The sequence below is a fragment of the Macrobrachium rosenbergii genome, chromosome 48, assembly GCF_040412425.1.
Source record: "Macrobrachium rosenbergii isolate ZJJX-2024 chromosome 48, ASM4041242v1, whole genome shotgun sequence".
Taxonomy (NCBI): domain Eukaryota; kingdom Metazoa; phylum Arthropoda; class Malacostraca; order Decapoda; family Palaemonidae; genus Macrobrachium; species Macrobrachium rosenbergii.
The window spans coordinates 58,948,200-58,969,547 of NC_089788.1; the positions used below are offsets into that span (position 1 = coordinate 58,948,200).

Here is a 21,348-nt window from a genome sequence, read left to right on the forward strand (position 1 = left end):
CATAATTGACAAAATATTAATTGTTTGGTCTACACTATCATATCACTTAGATAATAGGAAAGGCTTTTTCCCCTCCAATATGTGTTCAATCCCATCACCCACAGGATACGGGACTCTACTCATCTGGGAGGCCTGAACTCTCTCTGCCCGAAATATATTTTGCCTGTAAATCCAAGCATATATATATATATATATATATATATATATATATATATATATATATATATATATATATATATATATATATATATATATATATATATATATATATATATATATATGTGTGTGTGTGTGTGTGTGTGTGTGTGTGTGTGTGTGTGTGTGTGTGTGTGTGTGAAGGAAGAAACCACACTTCTAAATACCACGTAAAAAAACTGCTAAATTTCACCCACATCAACAAGTATTACATAAAGCCTACAGTATAAAATTGATTTATTTATATATATATATATATATATATATATATATATATATATATATATATATATATATATATATATATGTGTGTGTGTGTGTGTGTGTGTGTGTGTGTGTGTGTGTGTGAAGGAAGAAACCACACTTCTAAATACCACGTAAAAATAAAGGTTAACTGCTAAATTTCACCCATATCAACAAGTATTACATAAAGCCTACAGTATAAAATCGAATTGAGTAATTAGTATGGGTTATACTTTTTAATGTATTATACTAAATAAATAATAGCTGTTGCTAAAATAAATTGCAATGGTTGAATGGTATAAATATAGTAATTATTAAAAATTGCAGTAAATTATAGTTCACCTTCATGCTAAATTAAAACATGATTAAAAAATAAGGTGCTTCTTTTCCTATCATAATAAAGTGATGTTTAAGGTTTACAGAAAAAAATCGGGTTAGAAAAAATATTTTTCACGTCCTTTTCTTTTTCCAAAAACATCTATAATTTTGTCCATATCTTCTTCAATCACTCTATTAGCATATTCCCTTTCTATGTTGATAAGTGCAAGGCATCTAACTCTCGCTTGACCCATGATGCTGCGAAGGTTGAATTTCAGCCTACGAAGTCCGCTGAAAGACCTCTCTGCTGAACATGAAGTAGCAGGGATGACAGCCAAAACAGATAGGCTACAATCTTCATGAACTCGGGTACCATTTCTGACAGTTCATTTTCGTGTAGAAACTGTACAACATCTGATGCTGTTTTGAGGAAGACTCCTTGTCGCCTTGTAATGGGAAAATTATTCCTTTAAATATTATTGATTTGTTTAGGAATTGATTCATCATTACAAAACAAATCAATAATATTTAAAGGAATAATTTTCCCATTACAGCCTTTGCTTAAACTTAGGGAAAAGTCTCTGTTCTGCTTCCATCAGATCCTTGTCCAGGCCATAAAAGTTTTCAATCAGTTCATAGTCACTTTGTGAATCACTTATTGCAATGGCACCAAAAGCACACAGAACAGCTTGGTCATTACCCTTGAAACGAACTTCCAGTTCTGACAGGACCTTGTCAATTGAACTATAATAAATGTTGACACAGTGATGCTGTACTGGTGTCAGTACAGGTTGGGCATCCATCCCTGTCAATTCTCCTACTTGCAGTCGACAAGATGGGTTTCTTCGAGGTATCCGTGCATCACAGAAGTCGAATCTTGTGTTTTCAATCCAAGATTTTATGTTTTGGTTTTGGCTGATTTGGTCAGCCTTTTGGCAGATCTTGCCAAAGCTATCATTATTACGGCATTCTCCCAGTGTCCTGATGGTAAGATCTGCATTTCGCCGAGCAGTGATGACATCCATAATTTTGGGCTGTAAGTATCTGCTCAGACTGTTGGTGTTTAAAAGAATGACTTTGAGGATACAGAGTCCAAGAATGAACTCAAAGTCACAGATTTCAGAAAGAAGTGCACGACTATCAGAGTATGTCTTGGGATCTTTGTCATCTGCTAGCTGAATGAGAGCTTTTACAATTATCTCAATTTGCTCGTGAACACTTTTCTCGGCTTCCCACCTTCATGACCATCGTGTGATACTTAAGGATTTTAAGTGGTAAATGCTCATTGTTCAACTTTGCTTTATCCAAAGAAAGTATGTCGTTTTGGGCCAGCTTTAAGAAAATTATATAAACTCTGAATTGTGCCAAGTGCATTGCGTTGTGGGACCACTTCTTTCATTGCGTCTTGCAGTATCAGATTTAATAAGTGTCCATTACAGTGTACGTAGATTGCCAATGATGCACATTCTTTCATTCTGGCTGCTAATCCTTTTTCTTTACCACCCATGTTTGAGGCTCCATCAAAACATTCACCAACAATTTCGAATATCTAAATTAAGATCACCGATTGCCTTTGTGACAAGAGCAAACAAAGCTTCACCATCAGTAGTCTTTGTCTCATAAAATCCTACAAATGCCTCTCTCTTCTTCACTTTGTTAAGAAAGCTGAGACAAATGGAAACCTGCTCAGTACGACTTATGTCAGAGGTTTCATCTACTATTATCCCATAATGTTCACTGGCAACGATCTTTCTTAATGCGACCAAGAATGAGGTCTGCAGAGATCTGGAGTAATTCATTCTGAATACTAGGAAAAGTCCACTGAGCATGTTTCCTAGATTGCTCTTCAACCTGTCTTCAAGCCATTGGATGTGTTTGCTATGTAAATGAAGCAGTTCTAAAAAATTTCCCCGATTTATATCTGAAGCGCTTACAGTATCATCCGATTTTTCTTCATGGCCACGCTGCGCAGTATTTTGTTGTGCAGTGTGAAGTAAACATTCAGCAATTGTTTTTAAAAATTGCCGATTCCTGTGAACATAGTTCTTGTGTTCAGAAAAGTAAAATTTCAAACATGAAAAGAAAAAACACTCATGGACCGGATTTAGCTCACGATCTGCCAGTTGAATAGCCCTGCTACATTGGCTCCTCTGCCTGAAAAATTTGTGTCTGCCCAAATCTTGGGAGGTCTACAGCCTCCCTGGCTCGTCCGCCTATATATGCCATCGCCCGAGTTCTCTTAAGAATTTTAAGTCGGGAACAGTAGCTGAAAACAAAGCCCAAATTCTCCCCCTCCCCCCCGCCATACCAACATACTCGCTATAGGAATGAGAAAGAAAGCGCGAGTGAAAGAGGCCATTTCAACAAACTACCATGAATTACCATGCTACAGACATCAGAATTACTTTTATTACTGCATAAGAATCTTTGTAATGACAAGCGCATCTGAAAAGTGTGAAGAATTCGAGAAGTCAAGAGAGCATTGTTGTTATTACAGTTGCATAAGTATCTAGTAAAAAGTTACTAGTAGAATCTATATATTCATTATGACATGTTTCAGGAGTGTATGAAAAAAGCTTCTAATCTGTCATCTCTAATGTTTATAATTCAGCATTTAAAGACAGTAACATTTGTTCCGTAATCAGTATTTACTACTGCTATTCGCCTTATTTCCACTCCAAAGCTTCTTAACGTCTCGAACTCACCTTAAGTTTTGTTACTTTTTAGTGTTTTTGAATCACGGCCCAACTTCGTCATAAAATGACACCAGACGCTCTGTAGGCCACACCTCAAAAAAGCTATTCATGTTAGCCTTTTTCTGTAAACGTCATTAATCTTGTTTTTCGCTGCCGTAGCTGTTGCTATCATAGATCTTCTAGAAACAATCTTTGGAAATTTTTTTTAAATGCTTTAAAGTACCGTTTCAGAATTCTATGCCCACTGAACTGAACACCTCGACGGTACTCCGGCCGTTGAGCCTAGAGCATTCATTACATTCCTCATTTGATTTCAACTGGTTCATTTCCATCCAATTAATATTTGTAAAATCACATATTATTTACAAGCGCTTAGAGTCACTTTTCTCGATAAGTTTTGTTTCTAATCCTCTGATGTTTTACACCTCTCATTCACCGCATGATTGAAGACTTCTGAAAATCTCTTGTAATTTCAGCATTTTCTAACCTTTAAGTTACAATCCCCTGCTCTGTAATTCGTCGCATATTAACCTCAGCATGGATCATCTCTCTCTCTCTCTCTCTCTCTCTCTCTCTCTCTCTCTCTCTCTCTCTCTCTCTCTCTCTCTCTCTCCAGGGCATTTTTGTTCTAACCATACTTTCGACAACAGAAACGCGGTAACTTGAGATCTGTCTCTTGCATATGGAACCCACTCTAGCTTTATCTTATCGCCAGTCTCATAAATTCATGAGTCCAACAACTGTATCCTTTCATTATGTTATGCTTAGTATTCCCAGCAGCTGGTTTATCTGAAATACTCTGATTCTTGTTGTCAATATTCTCGGCATCTGTAAATATTCATTTCTTGAAATCAGGTTGTTTTCAAGATCTTCCTTTGCCTCTTCACTTGATACATTGCATATTACAATTTTTGGGGAAAGCTTCTTTGCAGTTTTTATAATTACATTGACAACATTACCAATCTTAATGAGCAACATCATATCTCTACCCCTCAGTTTTACTGTTTCTTCATTTTTATTCAGGTCGCAATATTTTTTTCCTCTGTAAATCTGCTGTCAGCAACTTAACTTTCTTTTCTTTTTTTATTTTCTTTTATAGTGCTGGGAGAAAATAATTGTATGGACATTGGACTGTATGTATAAGCCTACTTAATGCTGTCACATGGTCAAAACCGCCAAAAGCTTACGTTTCTAAATTACGGGGAAATATCTCCTAACCCAAGATGACACAGTCATATATACTATGTCACCTTGTTCCTATAAGTTACTTGCATAAATTCAGAATATGATCACTACACAGTGGTTACCAGATCAAATAACATTCATTGACATGGGATCACGGGGAAAGTGAAATAGCTTAAATGGAGGGATGCTGAAACTCACTGGTTGAAATTAAAACTAAGCTAATTACTAAAGGTTAGATACATCAAATGGGTAATTATATCAGAAATTAATTGAATTAGATGGCACTCAAACGAACAAAAATTACAACAAAGCTCAAAAGATAAGGACCATCGACCCTTCTAATCACACACACACACACACATCATCATCATCATCATCATCAGACATCACCTCACCTCAAGAGTTACGCCGAGAGTAGAGCGCAATGCGCATAATGGTCTGCATAAAGGCTTTATTGGGAAAGGATGACAAGTTACACAATTAACGCGAATATTTCAGAACTAATTCACAAAGTTCACAGTAGGATGAAAAAAAAAATTATAAATAATCGTCAAGTTCGTTATCAAAAATAAACTCAAAACATAACACTCAAATTTTTCAACATATTTGTTAATGTAGTGCATTAACTAGTGATATGTGACAATGCAATTTAAATTGGGTGATGTCACGCCAATATACCAAACGCACTTATGCGCGCGCACACATACACACAAGGAACCGATAATCTCTCGTGCCAACTACACCACAGGAAGGTAAGCTACACTCACGCAAAAATGTACATGCTACAATCATCAGCAAAAATCGAACAAAACAATGCAGGAGTGTCATTCTCGAATAAGATATGCTTCGGTTACCCGTATTTTCATGGCCTGCAATACCATAAACGTGCAGATATATTTGGATTTCACATGAACAACATGTACAAACAACATATATAAGCATTATCAAAAGATCGTTGTGCGGGGAATTTCCGGCAAATACTCCGCTCATTCGCTCATTATCTTCAAACTCGATCATTAGGAACGTTGATTCTTTGTACTCTTCTTGACCGCAAAAGGGTAAACTTAAACCAAAAATAAAAGTAGTCTATGTCCCGAAGGATGAAGATGACATTGTCGATAACATTGTAAAGAAAAACCCATGGATAGGTAACTTTATTTCTGAAAATGACGACCTAAAATTTGTAAAGGAAATGATAGCCAAAGATGACAAATACAAACACTATATCATCAAATGCACACCACAAATACGAAAGGCTATCTATGATAGAGGTGACAAATTGTGTACGCTGTATAGTCGTTGCAAAGTATACGACTGTTACATGCCCTGTCAATGCTATAAATATCAGGAATTTAGTCACAGCGCAACAAATTGTAGAAATGACCAAGCTTGCCCTAGATGTGGTGAAAATCACAAATCAAATGAATGTGCTAGCAACATATTCAAGGGTAAAATCTGTGTAAAGAAAGCCATAGTGATACTAAACATAAAAATGATGGCAATAAGTGCACAGTATATATACAGAATATGTGTCAAAGGTGAAAAATAATACGGATCATGGCTTTGACTAATAATCTTCTATGCAATTTAATAAACATACAGTCCTTAGGAAATAAAACTAACACTATTAGAAGTCTTATAAATGATCACAATCTAGATATATGAATGCTAACGGAGACTTGGCTAAACAATAATGTAAGTGATTATTCTAAAATAAACGAAATGACGCCAGGGTCGTCTCAACTTTTACCATGTACCAAGAGAGAGAAAAAAAACGGTGATAGAGTGGGAATCTTTGTAAAAAAAGTGTACAAAGTATCTATAATGAACCAAAATGTGTTCAGTACATTTGAATACTATCATATTAAAAACATTGTATTTATTAGAAAATACCTAAACGAAGTATACTTTGAAAACAGCAATTTGCAACCAAATACTTTCGAGGCTTGACTACTGCAGCGTTATGTACTACGGTCTCCCTACTACCTACTACGAAAATTGCAAGGAGTACAAAATAGAGCCGCCAGGTTAATAAAAGGACTGCGTTCCCGTTATAGAATAATCCCGGCACTAATTGAGCTACATTGGCTCCCAGTAAAAGCTAGAATAAAATAGAAAATACTACTTACAGTCTTTAAAGCACTAAAACATGATGAACCAACATATCTGAGAAACTGCTTAAGCTTCTTTAGACCTGAAATGAATATTGTAATCAGACATGCAAGTGAAGCGTATAGACTATTTGAACCTAGAACAAATTGTAAGTCAGACGAGAGAGCATTTGTACACTGTTCAACAAGACTATACAACAAAATACCGCCTGAAGTGAAGAGCATACAGGAAGAAAGCAAATTTAAAAAAGAACGAAAGACTCTCCTATTCTGCAGGAACTGCGATACTGACGAGAAAACACTGAAAGACAATCATAAAATATAAGAAGCCCCTTATTTTGAAAAAGTACAAGGGCCCGCCAGAGGGGGAATTATCCCTATGGAGGTCTGTAGATAAAACCAAACAAAGTGAACAAAAGTGAACAGCCTAGGAGGAGGTTGGTGCGTCAGCGGTGGATGCCTCTCCTGTGTCACCGGTCATTTTTAAATGATCTCTCAGCGTACACATCGTTTTTCACTCCATCAAGAGCTGCACATTTCTTGTGAGTCCACGTACTACAGACTTGTACATTCTTGAGCAGCAAGATTAATAAAAGACTAGAAGATGCTCGTTGTCGCTCACATTTGCTAGTTCCCATATCCCTACCATACCCATACCCATACCCGTATCTGTATCATGCCCATACCCATACCTATACCATACACATATCTGTATCATGCCCATACCCATTCCATACCCATAATCTGTTCCATACCCATACCGGTATCAATACCCATACCCATATCCATACCATAACCATACCCATTCTTTACCATACCTATACCCATACCTGTACCATACACATACCCATACCCTTACTGATACCAGTACCCATACCCATATCCATACCATACCAATACCATATCTGTACCATACCCATACTATACCCCATACCCATACCCACACCAATATACCCATACCTATACCCATATCCATACCATACCATAGCCATACCCATACCCATACCTATATCCATACCCATAACATACCCATATCCATATCATAACATTCCCATATCCATACCCAAATCCGTACCACACCCATATCCATACACAAATCTGTACCATACCCTTACTCATATCTGTACCAAACCCATACCCACAACTAAGCTAACCCTACTAACAATAGTCAGCAAAAGTCTATGGGCAGAACCAGCCCTGTTTACCTTCCAGTGTGCAAGTAAACTAACAAGCAAACAAACAAACGTTTCAGAGTTTTTGTATTATTTGTGGACTCCCGGATTGGCGGGGAATGTCAGAAACCTGTCCTGTCTCGGAACCCCAAACCGAGAGGTAGTCCTCATTCAAGGATTCCTAAGGGGTTTTTGACCTATCACACGGGGTCTTCCTCTTAGGCTTTCAGCACCAAAAACGACTCGTGGGACATCAAATGTTACAGTTTGAAATCGGCTCCATAACAAATGGAAGGCCCAAGGCTCTTTAGTTTGGACAATCCTTACAAATCTAAAAACATTTTGTTAATAGTATTGCAGTCTTCAGCTCCTGAAGCATTTCTGGAGAAACGCCCATGCGATTATAACGTCTTCTTAGATTCTTAAAGACTCCAGGATTCTGTGAAGCCATCTTCAGCTCCTGAACGGATCTAGAATCTGTCTTCGGAATCATTTCTTCCACCTCTTGGAGAAAGGCCCGTTGGATTACAACGTCTTCTTAAATCTTAAAGACTCCAGGATGCCAGAGCCTCCGGACACACAGACAGAAAGACAGCCACACAAACATATGTACATAATTTATATGTTTATATATGTGTGTGTACATATATACACATAAATACATATACATATGCACACACACACACACACACACACATATATATATATATATATATATATATATATATATATATATATATATATACATATACATATATATATATATATATATATATATATATATATATATATATATATATATATATATATATATATATATATATATATATATATATATATATATATATATATATATATATATATATATATATATATATACATACTGTATACATCAGAGGCATTCTTTATACGCCATTTCCAAGCAATGCTGGTCTTTGGAATTTTCAGAAAATGAATATTAATATATTTTTAAGACAAATATTAGAATACAACCATAAAATAAAACGAGTAATAATGCTTAGGCGACGTCTTGAAGAAGCCTCAATTACATTGAATGAATGGCGACAAGAGAGTCTCTCTCTCTCTCTCTCTGGTATCTTTATACGTCAACGTATGTTGTACATAATTTCAAATTATGGTATATAGATTAACTGTTGAAAAATGGAAATAAAGTTTTTTATGTTAATTTGGTTTTATATTATCGCTCTATTTTTATTTTTTTATGTTTATTATTATTTTTATTTTTAATTTTTTATAATTTTTTTTTTACTTTTTTATTTATTTTTTATTTTATCTATTTTTATTTTTGTTTTTGTATTATTTTTATTTTTAATTTTATTATTATTATTTTTAGTTTTACTTTTATTTTCAGTTTTGTTTTTGTTTCTATTTTTTTATTAGTTTTATTTTTGTTTTTAGTTTTATTTTCAGTTTTGATTTTAGTTTTATTTTATTTTTAATTATGGTTTTTTATTTTTATTTTATGTTTATTTTTATTTTTAGTTTTACCTTTAATTTATTTTTTGTTTTATCTTTAGTTTTAGTTTTATTTTTAGATATATTTTATTCTTAGTTTAATTTTTAGTTTTATTATTAGTTTTATTTTTAGTTATATTTTTATTTTTTGTTTTATTTTCAGTTTTATTTTTATCTTTAGTTTTTATTTTAGTTTTAATTTTTTTTTAATTTATTTTATTTTTAGTTTTATTTTGGTTTTTAGTTATTTTAGATTAATTTTGATTTTTAGTTTATTTTTATTTTAGTTTTATTTTGAGTTTTATTAATATTCTTAGTTTCATTTTTAGTTTTACTTCATATTTTATTTTTATTTTTAGTTATAGTTTTATTTTTACTTTTAGTTCTATTTCTATTTTTAGGTTTATTCTTAATTTATATATTTTATTTTTAGTTTTACTTTTATTTTTAGTTTTAGTTGCATTTTTAATTTTATTTTCAGTTTTTCTAGTTTTATTTTTAGTTTTATTTTCATTTTTCATTTTATTTTTAGTTATATTTTTAGCTTTAGTTTTGTTTTTAGTTTCATTTTTGGTTTTATTTTTATTTAGAGTATTATTTTTAGTTTCATTTTTATTTTCATTTTAGTTTTTTTTTTGTTTTACTTTTAGTTCTAGTATTTTGTTTTAGTTTTGGTCTCATTTTGATTTTTAGTTTCATTTTTGTTTTATTTTTATTTAGTTTTATTTTTGGTGTTATTTTTATTTTTAGTTTTATTTTTGGTTATTGTTATTTTTAGTTTTGTTTTTTTATACTTATCTTTAGTTTTAGCTTTATATTAGATTTATTTTTATTTCTAGTTTTATTTTTAGAACTGTTTTCAGTTTTATTTTTAGTTATAATTTTAGTGTTGTTTTTTTAGTTTTTTAATTTTGTGTTAGTTTTATTTTAGTTGAACTTTTAGTTTTATTTTCAGTTTTAGTTTTACCTTAAATTTTATTTTTGGTGTTATTTTATTTATAGTTTTATTTTTAATTTATTTTTATTTTTAGGTTTAGTTTGATTTTTAGTTTTAGTTTTGGTCTTCTCTTTTTTTAATTTTTATTTTTAATTTTATTTTGTTTAATTTTATTTTTATTCTTATTTTTAGTTTTATTGTTATTTCTAGTTTTATTTTTCGTTTTGTTTTTATTTTTTATTTTTTTTAGTTTTCTTTTTATTTTTAGTTTTAGTGTCAGTTTTAAACTGATTTAGTTTTATTTTTAGTTTTATTTTTATGTTTAGCTTTATTTTATTTTTAGTTTTAGCTTTTTTTAGTTTTAGTTTTATTTCTTATTTTATTTTTAGTTTTATTTTTATTTTTGGCTTTAATTTTATTTTTAGTTTTATTTTTAATTTTATTTTCGTCTTACTTTTATTTTTAGTTTGTATTATTTTCAATATATTTTCATTTATAATTATATTTTTAGCTTTAGTTTTAGTTTTATTCTTTTACTTTTATTTTTAATTTGTTTTATTTTTATTTATAATTTTGTTTTTAGGTTTATTTTTATTTTCAGTTTATTTTAGTTTTTTGCCTTAGTTTTATGTTTTTACTTTTATTTTCAATTTGTTTATTTTTAAGTTTTATTTTTATTTATAATTTTCTATGTGGAAGTGAGACAAACCATCTTGAAATGCAGACATTTATTTGGTATATATACTGTTATGAATAATTATATAATTTTTATTCTTCCTGTTTTATATTCAAGTGAGACAAACAAACTTGAAATATAGACATTCAGTAAGGCATTTTGTTTTATAAATTTTTTTATAAATTTTTCATCTATCCAGGTGCCATATGGTCAACTCCTCTCTATTTCCGGCTCTCTGCAGCAACTGAGCTGAGATTATCCAGTCATTCTTACATGTAAATATGGACAGATTGTTTTCATGAGTGATTTGTATTTATTTTCAAACAGAATTGGTCAGTAAGTGTTAAGGAAATGTATTTGTGTTATTAATTAAATCAGTGGGTAAGGCATAAGAAACTATAATACCTTCATGTATGTTAAATCTGCAGTGAACGTGTATAGAAAAACTAGTATCGATATTATGCTCAAAGTTCATATGTTAGTTTTTTCCTCTTTCTTTTTCAAGAATATTTTCATTAAATGTTACCGATGTGTGATTCTTCCAAAGCCAAATCTCTGACAGTACAACAGTACTTGTAAGTACGTACACATCGTACAAGTTTGTTTTTTCCCTTTCTTTTTCAAAAGTAATTCCAATAAATATTACGGATGCATGATTCTTCCAAAGCAAACCTCTGACAGTGCAGCGGAACTGTTCTTGTACGTATGTACATAACATACAAATAATTTTGTTTGTGATTTTTGTTTTTGAGAATCAAATATAAGTGACTGTTGCAATGGGGTTATAGTTAGTACTTGGATGTAAGGCATATTTCGTTAATAGTGATTATATCTTGTGAGTTTTCTTGCCTGGTGGAGACATACATCCGAAATATGTTCGAAGTCACTGAACCTAGTATAGCCTATGTGAATAATAAATCATATGAAATATTTTTGCCTTTTAAATTTTATCTGGCTCACGAATTGCAGAAAATTACCATTTTCTTGTTGAATACTTTAAATATTAATATCGCCTATGATACATATTGAATCATTTCAAGGTGTCCCATCTCTCACCTCCAATCGTTGGTTATGTCTGTCAGGGGTAACCACCCATTAAAATGTCTGTCATGACCATCACAGCACTCCAGGATGTGCAGTGCTTGGTATCTCCAATGTTGATGCAGATCCTGTCTCCCCCTCCCCACTCATTGTGGGGTGTCTGTCAGGGGTAAAAAAGTTTTACCTTAGTTTTACCAGACCACTGAGCTGATTAACAGCTCTCTAGGGCTCCAATGTTAGACTTATTTTACGTGCAGACCCTGTTCTAGCAACGGGACCTCCCCACTCATTGTGGGGTCTGTCATTATAGCGAGAAATGAATTTCTATCACCAGAAATAAAAATGTAACTCTTCATCACCCACCGGGGAGTCGAACTCCGGTCTAGGATGTTGCAGTCCACAGCTCTACCAACTTGCTTAGTCAGGGGGTAACCACCCACTAAAATGTCTATCATGACTACCATAGTACTCTAGGATGTGCAGTGCTATTTAGTGTAAATTTTCTAGTATCTCCTAAGCTGGATCTAGAGCCAATTAACAAAGCCCCCTTTTCAGTGTGTCTGTCAGGGGAACCCATCCTCTCCAGTATGTCTGTCACTGGTCATTCTATAATCAGGAGAGTCCAAGGATATATTATATATTAGTTTCATCTGGTATCTCTTATACTGGATCTAGACCCAAAATCTAACAAGCAATTAGTGGTGCTTGTTAAGTAAGCCACCCATATATTTTCGGCGGACGGTCAGTTTCACCGTTTACAAGTCTACTCCTAAATATCGGTAGGGGTTACAGTCGGTATCTCGTTCGTTGCACTGAATGGTCCGGGCTGCCGCTCTATTATAATCCAGCTCCTGAAACATTCTCCAGGAATGTTTCAGGAGCTGAAGACTGCTTCAAAGGATCCTGGAGTTGCGAAGACGTCTTCAAGTCTTTCATCTCCAAGAACGTGGGCTTCCCCCGTTCTTGCACAATACTATTAACAAAATGTTTATAGATTTGTAAGGATTCTCCAAAGTAAAGAGCCTTGGGTCATCCATTTGTTATGGAGCCAATTTCAAACTCTGTAACATTTGATGCCCTGAGAGTTGTTTTCGGTGTAGAAAGCCTAAGAGGAAAACCCCGTGTGATGGGTCAAAAACCCCTAAAGAATCCCAGAATGAGGACCACCTCTCGGTTTGGGGTTCCCGAGACAGAACAGGTTTCTGATGTCCCCCACCAATCCGGGAGTCCACATACAATACAAAACTCTGAAATGGTGAGGGGAAGGGGGAAGGGGAGGTGAGGGGGAGGAAGGGGAATGGGGACGGGGAGGGACACACACACAGACACTCAGACATAGAAAGGCTATCAAGACTGGATGGTTAAAATATTTGAGAATTGTTGAGCATAATACAGCCAACGAATGGAATCACCACAAGATGGTTTCTGGTTATTTCGCTAAGATGCACTTCAAATGTTGGGTTAGAGCCTTTAAATTTTGCAGCACCAAGATCATACAATAAACTTCCACTTGATGTTAGGAGGACTGAAAATTTCAGGTCATTCAAGAAAAAATATTTAAGACTTTCTTATTCTCAGAATGCTGTGGCAGTGTGGCTTTGTCACACACAATATGTATTATGCCATAAAAATCTCAGAATGTGTCTGCACCATTGTGTATATGATAAATGAACTTGCGGGTCTCACAGAGCGCCTTCGGTGGTGTGGGACCGGGAAAAAAAAAGCCCAACTGTAAACTGTATTCAGTAACAGTCGCCAACGCCCCCACCCCCCTTGCCTTACCCACTGAAAGGTCACAGCATTGAGTTTCCAACTAACCACAAAGCACTGTTTGTTATGCGTTAGATTCAGGAGTGGAAACCAGACACTTCCGACCACAGTTGACCTCATTAGAACTGTATTCTGTCAATACATGACTGCCAGCACAATTATCAAAGACAATCGCCTTTTTCAAACCTGCATTCCATCTCAAGGTGTTAATACTGCTGACAGCATAAATAAGCACATAATACAGTACATGCCACTTATGCCATGCCTGACATAACCTTTTCACTGTTATCATGAATAAAATTTCAGGAGCCAGTTTTATAATGAAGTGGGTAGTTCCACTTTCTGCAGGTTTCTGGAATAATGGTGCTTATCTGACTCTAGACAACAGGGACTGACTCTGGATAGTCTTCCTAACTATAAACATTACAAATCATTATATTTGGTTCCAGTTCCCAGGCCTTTTTCCGTTTCAACATCTTCCACCAAATTACTTTTCTGGTCCCTTCATCATCTCGACTACCTCCACCAGCACAGTCAGCTTTACCATTAAAGGCACCACCTAACTCTGGCATATCTTCAAAGACATTAGCACCCTCACTCTCCTCCTTCTCAGTGATTTTACCCGAAGCCCGCGAAGATCTTACTGGTAATTTCTTTTCCTTGACTTTATCTTCCAAAATTTTCATCTCCGCATTAAGAGCAGTGATTTTCATCATCGCAATATCGGACAATTCCTTCCTCTTCGCGGAATTATCAATCTTTATCTTTCCGTCATGGGGAAATTTCACAGAGTGGCCAGCTGCTGCTGCCACAACCTGCATATACTGAAGTTCAGTCACTTTGACACCTACCTCAGCGATCTCTTCATCACTTAACAAAAGTAATCGCATTCTGCATTTCCTTATAATCAATCTTGAACATTTAGGAGAGTCACCTCGTTCTCCTTATTATGATTCACCTATAAATGCACATTTCTTATGAAATCGTATGCAGTCCTTACCTTTTCCCCTTCTGAATTTGAAAGTGGGACCAAATTTAATCAGCGTTCCCCTTTTTGAGCTATAATGCACGATCATTGACAATCGTATTTTCCTTCAATAATTTTTCCATGTACAATAAAACCAATTCCCAAGCAAAAAGCAAATGATAGATTGGCTTTACCCAATGTGCAGGAGCACTGGTTAATCACGTCCACTCACCACCACCGACAACTTATTTTTATCTAACATATCAATTCAACTATCGCAAGCAAATTACTGCGCTGTACCAACAAAACCGTGTTCGCGAGCGCGTGTTACTAAGACCTGTTAACTGACAGAACCGAAACAACGAAGTAAAATAAAAGGGCAATATTTTCCATCGGTCACATGATTTACGATTCAGAAGTCATTTATTGTGGGTCAACTGATTCAAAATCAAGTATAATTTTGAAAATTTCTGTTAAATCACTCCGACTCGACTCCTCTGTTTTCCAATGTTATCAAACATAATTTCTTTTAATTTTCCGTAACTGATTCTGTACCTCAGTTGCTTCATTCGGGCTAAGATATCTTATCTAAATTGGGCACTATAAAACGAAGCAGCCAATATGTTACGTCACAATCAGTCAAAAAGAGGCAGAGAGGAGAGGGGTATTCAAAAGACAAAAAGGGGGTTCACTGCCCGCATCAAATTCACTCTTCCACAACAGGGTGGTACCTGGCAATTTCCACGAAGCACCTTCAAAATGCATCAGTATAACATTATAGGTTTCCCATTTGGCAAAATTTAAAATAGGAAGGTGAGTGCTACATCTAGTCAAGTGTACGTGTGGAAAAGGAAGATGCACCATTATTTTCAGAGAAGAGGAAAATATCAACATGACGATAGACATTAATGGGGACTGAGCATTTGCTTACGCACCCTCGCTCCAAACCTGGGCTTGGTGGAAACTTGTGCTTTCATCAGTGATCTAACTGAAACATAGCTTAATATTTTGCTGCATTACAAACTTTATTTTATGCACTACATATTAGCAAATCTTAATTGTATTGGAAGAGCAAGAAGACATTTAAGTAATGGTAATTAGTTTACTATTAACAAACTGCTATTAAACGTAAGAGGTGAAACATATGACCACCATGAATTGTTTGGTATATTCTTTCTGTTTACTGCTGATACAATGTCATCGCATGCGTCGAAGGAATGGGCTATATGGTAACCGATATGTGTACCTGTTGGCAAAGAGCCTTTGAGAGAGTTCAGACACAACGTCCCTCTTGATGAACTACACTTAGTCCTAGACAGTGGCGTCGCTATGGTGCGGCCCGGGCCTCCCCAAGTAAACGCTTCCCCACCCCCTCCCCTGTTGTAATTCCCTTTGTAGCTAAACTTCAACACCTTAGTGGTCAAAAGCAGAATTACAGTTATAGGTTTTTAACACAAATGGCATGTTTGTTCACTATATTTTGATCCAACTTAGTATCATCAACTTATGTATGAAGTGACTGAAACTATAGTTACAGTTTTGAATAAGTGCAATGCAATTTGCTACTGCTGCTTAGAGTTAATTTCCAGAGAGAGAGATGAAGAAGAGGGAATGGGACAGGCTGAAATTTTGAAGAGATTTTGGAGGGTCGTAAGTCTTTTGTGTTATTGATGATATGCACTATTTTGACATATTTACATGACAAGGTTATTATACTATAGTTCAAAATTAAAATTTGATAATAGAAATTAGGCTAGTGTTGAATATAAGGTTGTGAGGAAATTTACACTGCAATATTTGATACGTTTGCATATAGTAAGAGTTGAATATTAATTGAAAATTGGGCTCAATAATTTCAAATACAGGTTTAGTAATTAATAATACTATTATTTTCCTTCATTCACATGGCTATATACATTCGAGAATACTATATTTTACTCATTACAGAATTGGTACATCAGTTTTGTGCAATTTTCGTTGGCCCCACCTAGGCCGCCCCCCCAACCGATGGAATGTCAGTAACGCCACTGGTCCTAGAGAAAAGGTATTTGTTTCTTTGCGTGTTAAAGGAGGAGGGGTAATTTCTGACGACCAAAATCTTAGAAGTTTTCAAATATTCATAACCATCTTGTATAAAAGAACTCGTGACATCTTGCTGTAGTAGGAAAAATTGCCATTGACAACTAGCTACTGAAAACACCTTCCACTGACATTAGGGATTCCTGAACATTCCATGCCACTACCTGGAATATCTTGTTTGTGCGTTAGAATAACGAAAATATCAGTGTAACTATCTTTATTTTGATCCCATTCTTTCCTTTAAACACTGAATATCAACTACTCGACACACCATAGACATGATAAAATTTTATAGGATGTCTATCTCAAAATTTTAGGTCTCATATAACTTCATACTCATTTCTATCCCAGCCATTTGCGCACGGAACTATAAGAAATAGGTCGTTCAGTTTTTATGCCAGGCACGTCGTCGTATTGCTTTTAGCTCTCCCGTTAGTGGTTACAACTCCTCAGCTGTCAGTTTTTCTATTACTCCAGACTTTGGCAGTTCACTCACCTTCAGTCATTGTAGATGCTGCTGTGGACACGCCCGTGTCTGTGACAACTGCCTTTATATCGTCCCTCCTCTCCCCACTCCTCATATTCCTTCATCTCTTCCTCTAAATTCCTCCACTCTTTCCCCTCCTGTCTCTGATCATGACCAGTTCCCACTTTTGCTGAAGGTTTGCACGCTGCCCTCAGGAGTATTGACGTCACGTGCGGCTATGGTGGTCCTTGAGAATAAATACCTTGGACTAAACATATCTGAAAGACCATAAAGCTTTGGATTTCCTGAAGCCAGCTCTATTTTCAATTGTTATATGCAAATGAAGAGGTTACCAATGCTACATCTGCTCATATCTAACAACGTTCCCTTTGGACCGTCTGTTGGAAATACCCTAGCTCATTAAACTTACATACGTAAGACAAGATACAAGGCACTGTCAAAGAGGAGTTATTCCCCTTTGTAGAATGCACTCCAGAACCTCTTGTGTGCTTCTTTTGTCACCAATATGGACGCCACCAGGCCTGTTGTAAAATATATGCAGCGTGCATTACTTGTGGCAAAAGACATGAGACCAAGGTCTGTTAGGAAACGTTCAAGAATGATGAAACGACGACATCCAAGTGTTGTGAACCACATTATCCATGGTTCAAACAATGCAGTGTCACATGACCTTGCACTGATACTTAAAAGGAAAAACTCACTCTTCAAGATCAAATTCTGGACCGGAATCAAGACTGTAGTAGCCACCATGCGCTGGGAAAGCGACACTAGCTCGTCGACACCTGATGTCACTTTGTTTCACTTTGTTTGGTTTTATGTACAGCCCTCCAGTCCACAGGGATAATTCCCTCTCTGGTGGGCCCTTGTACGTTTTCAAAATAAGGTGCTTCTTATATTTTATAATTGTCTTTCAGTGTTTTCTCGTCGGTATCGTAGTTCCTGCAGGATAGGAGAGTCTTTAGTTCTTTTTTAAATTTGCTTTCTTCTTGTATTAAATTGCATAGAAGATTATTAGTCAAAGCCATGATCTGTATTATTTTTCACCTTTGACACATATTCTTTATATACTGTGCACTTATTGCCATCATATGTTTTATGTTTAGTATCACTATGGCCTTTCTTTACACAATTTTTACACTTGAAGATGTTGCTAGCACATTCATTTGATTTGTGATTTTCACCACATCTAGGGCAAGCTTGGTCATTTCTACAATTTGTTGCGCTGTGACCAAATTCCTGACATTTATAGCACTGACAGGGTATGTAACAGTCGTATACTTTGCAACGGCTATACAGTGTACACAATTTGTCACCTCTATCATAGATAGCCTTTCGTATTTGTGGTGTGCATTTGATGATATAGCGTTTATATTTGTCATCTTTGGCTATCATTTCCTTTACAATTTTCAGGTCGTCATTTTCAGAATTGAGGCTACCTATCCATGGATTTTTCTTTACAATGTTATCGACAATGTCATCTTCATCCTTCAGGACATAGACTACTTTTATTTTTGGTTTAAGTTTACCCTTCTCATTTACTGATATATTGTTGATTTTCTGAATCTCCATTTTTGCCTTTTCTAAGTTTTTCCTGTCTGGAAATCTTACAAATAAGTGTCCATCTCTTGTTTTAACCTGTTCAACTGGCGCAGTTAGTTGACTCATAATTTGTCTCTTTCGTTAGTTGCTGTGCTCTTTTCGTTTGTAGATTTGATCAGAAGCACTTTTTTTGTCTTTAGTGATTCAGCATAAGTTTTGTCCATGTTTTTCATGGTCTTTACATCTTTATCAACATTATCAATTTTGTTTTGGATTTCATCTATGTTGATCATGACGTCACTAGTTTTCTAAACCGAATCCTGAATCAACTTTGTTAATATCTCTGTTTTCTTTTTTTCTCCAAGCTCATCTTCAATGAGTTTTTTGTGTGTTCTTTGTTCAGGCCTCTTGCAGTTATTACAGATGTACAATATGTTATCACTATGAAGTATGGGTGTGTATCTGACCTCGATACCTGAACATTCATAATGGAACCATACATCACGCATTTCACAGCAAGTTGCTTCCTCATCAACTTCCCCAGAGCAATGTCCGCAGGTTGCTGACACTCTCTTGATTTGGGTTGACTTATCCTTCTCCAGTATATTCTTTAATGTTCCATCTTTACGTGCTGCTTCGATAATTATGAGACAATGTTTGTATGATAGTTTGACCTTCCCTTTACTTGATTTAATTTCTACAATATTTATTTTCTCTTTTTCCTTCCTCTTCTTTGTATTCACTTTGAACATCGCGCAAGTCGGGCACTTTTCACAGAGCACTCCACAGACAAGTCCTACCCGCATGAAAGCTACCTGCTCCCAGGTCTGCCCCTAACCCCACCCCTTTACCTACACCTTCCCAACGTCCTTCACTCATCCTCTCATAATTACAAGATCTCTGCCATCTCACAAACATTTCATCAAATCTTTAACAATTATGAAATCTGCCAGGGAGAAGACCAGTGGATGTCCCATCACCCTTGAAAAGCTGACATTTCACCCGTTGTTATTTTAGGAATTTATCATCAACAGAAACAACACACGGAAGATACTCAATTTTGCCTTTGCATTAGACTGACAAAACCTAAAAATTGCCAAAATACTTTCCTTTGCACTCCCACCTTCTGACCTTTCCTTGGTGAGTAGTAATTAAACAGTAATAATTCTTTATGAATTATAGCTCTAATTCCCTTCTCTCCTTTTCAGCACCCTGGCTTGATAGCAGAAACTATCTAACAATCATTCGGTTTACCGCGACAGCTAGTACTTAAATCTGAGGAGCAGTTTCCATAGATTTTTATGTTAATAGTTTCTCATGCATTTTCTTTACAGACTGTTCATGAGCACGAGTCCATGCTGGCGTAAGGCAAGCTCAGGATGATTTTCCCTATAATTTTCTCTTTTTTTTTTTGTCTGCATTTTCTCTGTCGGTTTCACTTCAAGTAAAAGATCTGAACTATTTTAACTATTCCCTCTAACGACCACTTAAGCCTTTTCCCCGAATTCTTATGGATGTTTTCCTTGTGAGTTTTCTCTTTTTCTTACCTTTCGGAAAAATTTTCCTTTTTCCCCTTAACTACCACAATATAACCTGTCCTTTTCTATTTACATTCCACTGGTTTGATAAGGCTGCTTGAGGAGCGAGAGCCCATGTATGGGTAAGGTGGCTTTAAAATGAAGAATTAAAAATATAACAGATCACTGAAAATTTTTATTATCATGTTAAAAAGATGCTACTCTCCTAAAAACTTACGTCGAAATTACACCATAATTTTCGCAACGATTACTTTGTGAGCAGGAAACAGATTTAAATCTAACTGATGCCATTATGCGAGACGATAAGCGATCCATCATGGATTTTGTTTTCATACGTCCAGTTCTCGAAACCAGGAATGTTGAGACTCTCACCAAGGGCCATTTCATAAGTTTTCGGAGGAACGTAACATCCAGCTTCTGCTCCGAACTGGTACATGCCGCGAAGGTAGACGCTAAGAGCAAGGTGGTTCATCTCCATCGGCACCTGAACAAAATACAACGATTGCAGAGGTCTACCTTAACTCAAAACAACTATTCGTTTACAGACTACAGAGACTTCTAAAACGTATGATCGAACGCTGAGTAATTTGGCCAAAGCTTATATATTCTTAATTTTTAAGTCTACTAAAGTAAATGTATGTAAATCATGACACACGTACATGCTTGACTTATAGCATGCAACACAAGGAGTGCTTTTTTCTTTTCCACACGGCTTAGTGTTGAGAGACAAGAAGTCTGCGAAGTTCCTTTCACCACGCACGTCACATCATTCATCAACGTTGTATGCCACTATTTTAGGCATTCAACTTCCTTGTACGCTACTAATAATGTTCACTTCACACGCGTAAATATAGGTGTAACCTGAACTTGGCAACATTACACTCTGAAAGAAAGGGTTAGCAACTTACCTCAAATTTT

At 35.3% G+C, this 21,348-nt stretch overlaps 2 protein-coding genes across 6 annotated transcripts in view; both read right to left on the reverse strand.

Moving 5' to 3' along the window:
* Positions 1-1,304: 1,304 nt before the first annotated feature.
* On the reverse strand, positions 1,305-7,867 carry LOC136831106 (zinc finger MYM-type protein 1-like). Its single transcript, XM_067091059.1, has 4 exons — positions 7,755-7,867; positions 7,223-7,417; positions 2,290-2,787; positions 1,305-1,992 (listed from the first exon to the last, which is right to left on the reverse strand). Exons 1-4 carry the CDS (start codon positions 7,865-7,867, stop codon positions 1,305-1,307), a joined length of 1,494 nt encoding a protein of 497 aa, XP_066947160.1.
* A 12,723-nt stretch (positions 7,868-20,590) lies between these two features.
* The window catches only part of LOC136831431 (2-hydroxy-3-oxopropionate reductase-like), a 22,981-nt gene continuing 22,223 nt past the window's right edge, over positions 20,591-21,348 (reverse strand). For all 5 annotated transcript variants that reach the window (XM_067091889.1, XM_067091888.1, XM_067091885.1 and 2 more), the window contains exons 7-8: positions 21,339-21,348; positions 20,591-20,914 (exon numbers count right to left, since the gene is read on the reverse strand). The exon at positions 21,339-21,348 is cut by the window's right edge and continues 172 nt beyond it. In XM_067091889.1, coding sequence (XP_066947990.1) covers positions 20,708-20,914; positions 21,339-21,348 — 217 coding nt within the window. In that variant the 3' untranslated portion in view covers positions 20,591-20,707. The remainder of the gene's footprint in view (positions 20,915-21,338) is intronic.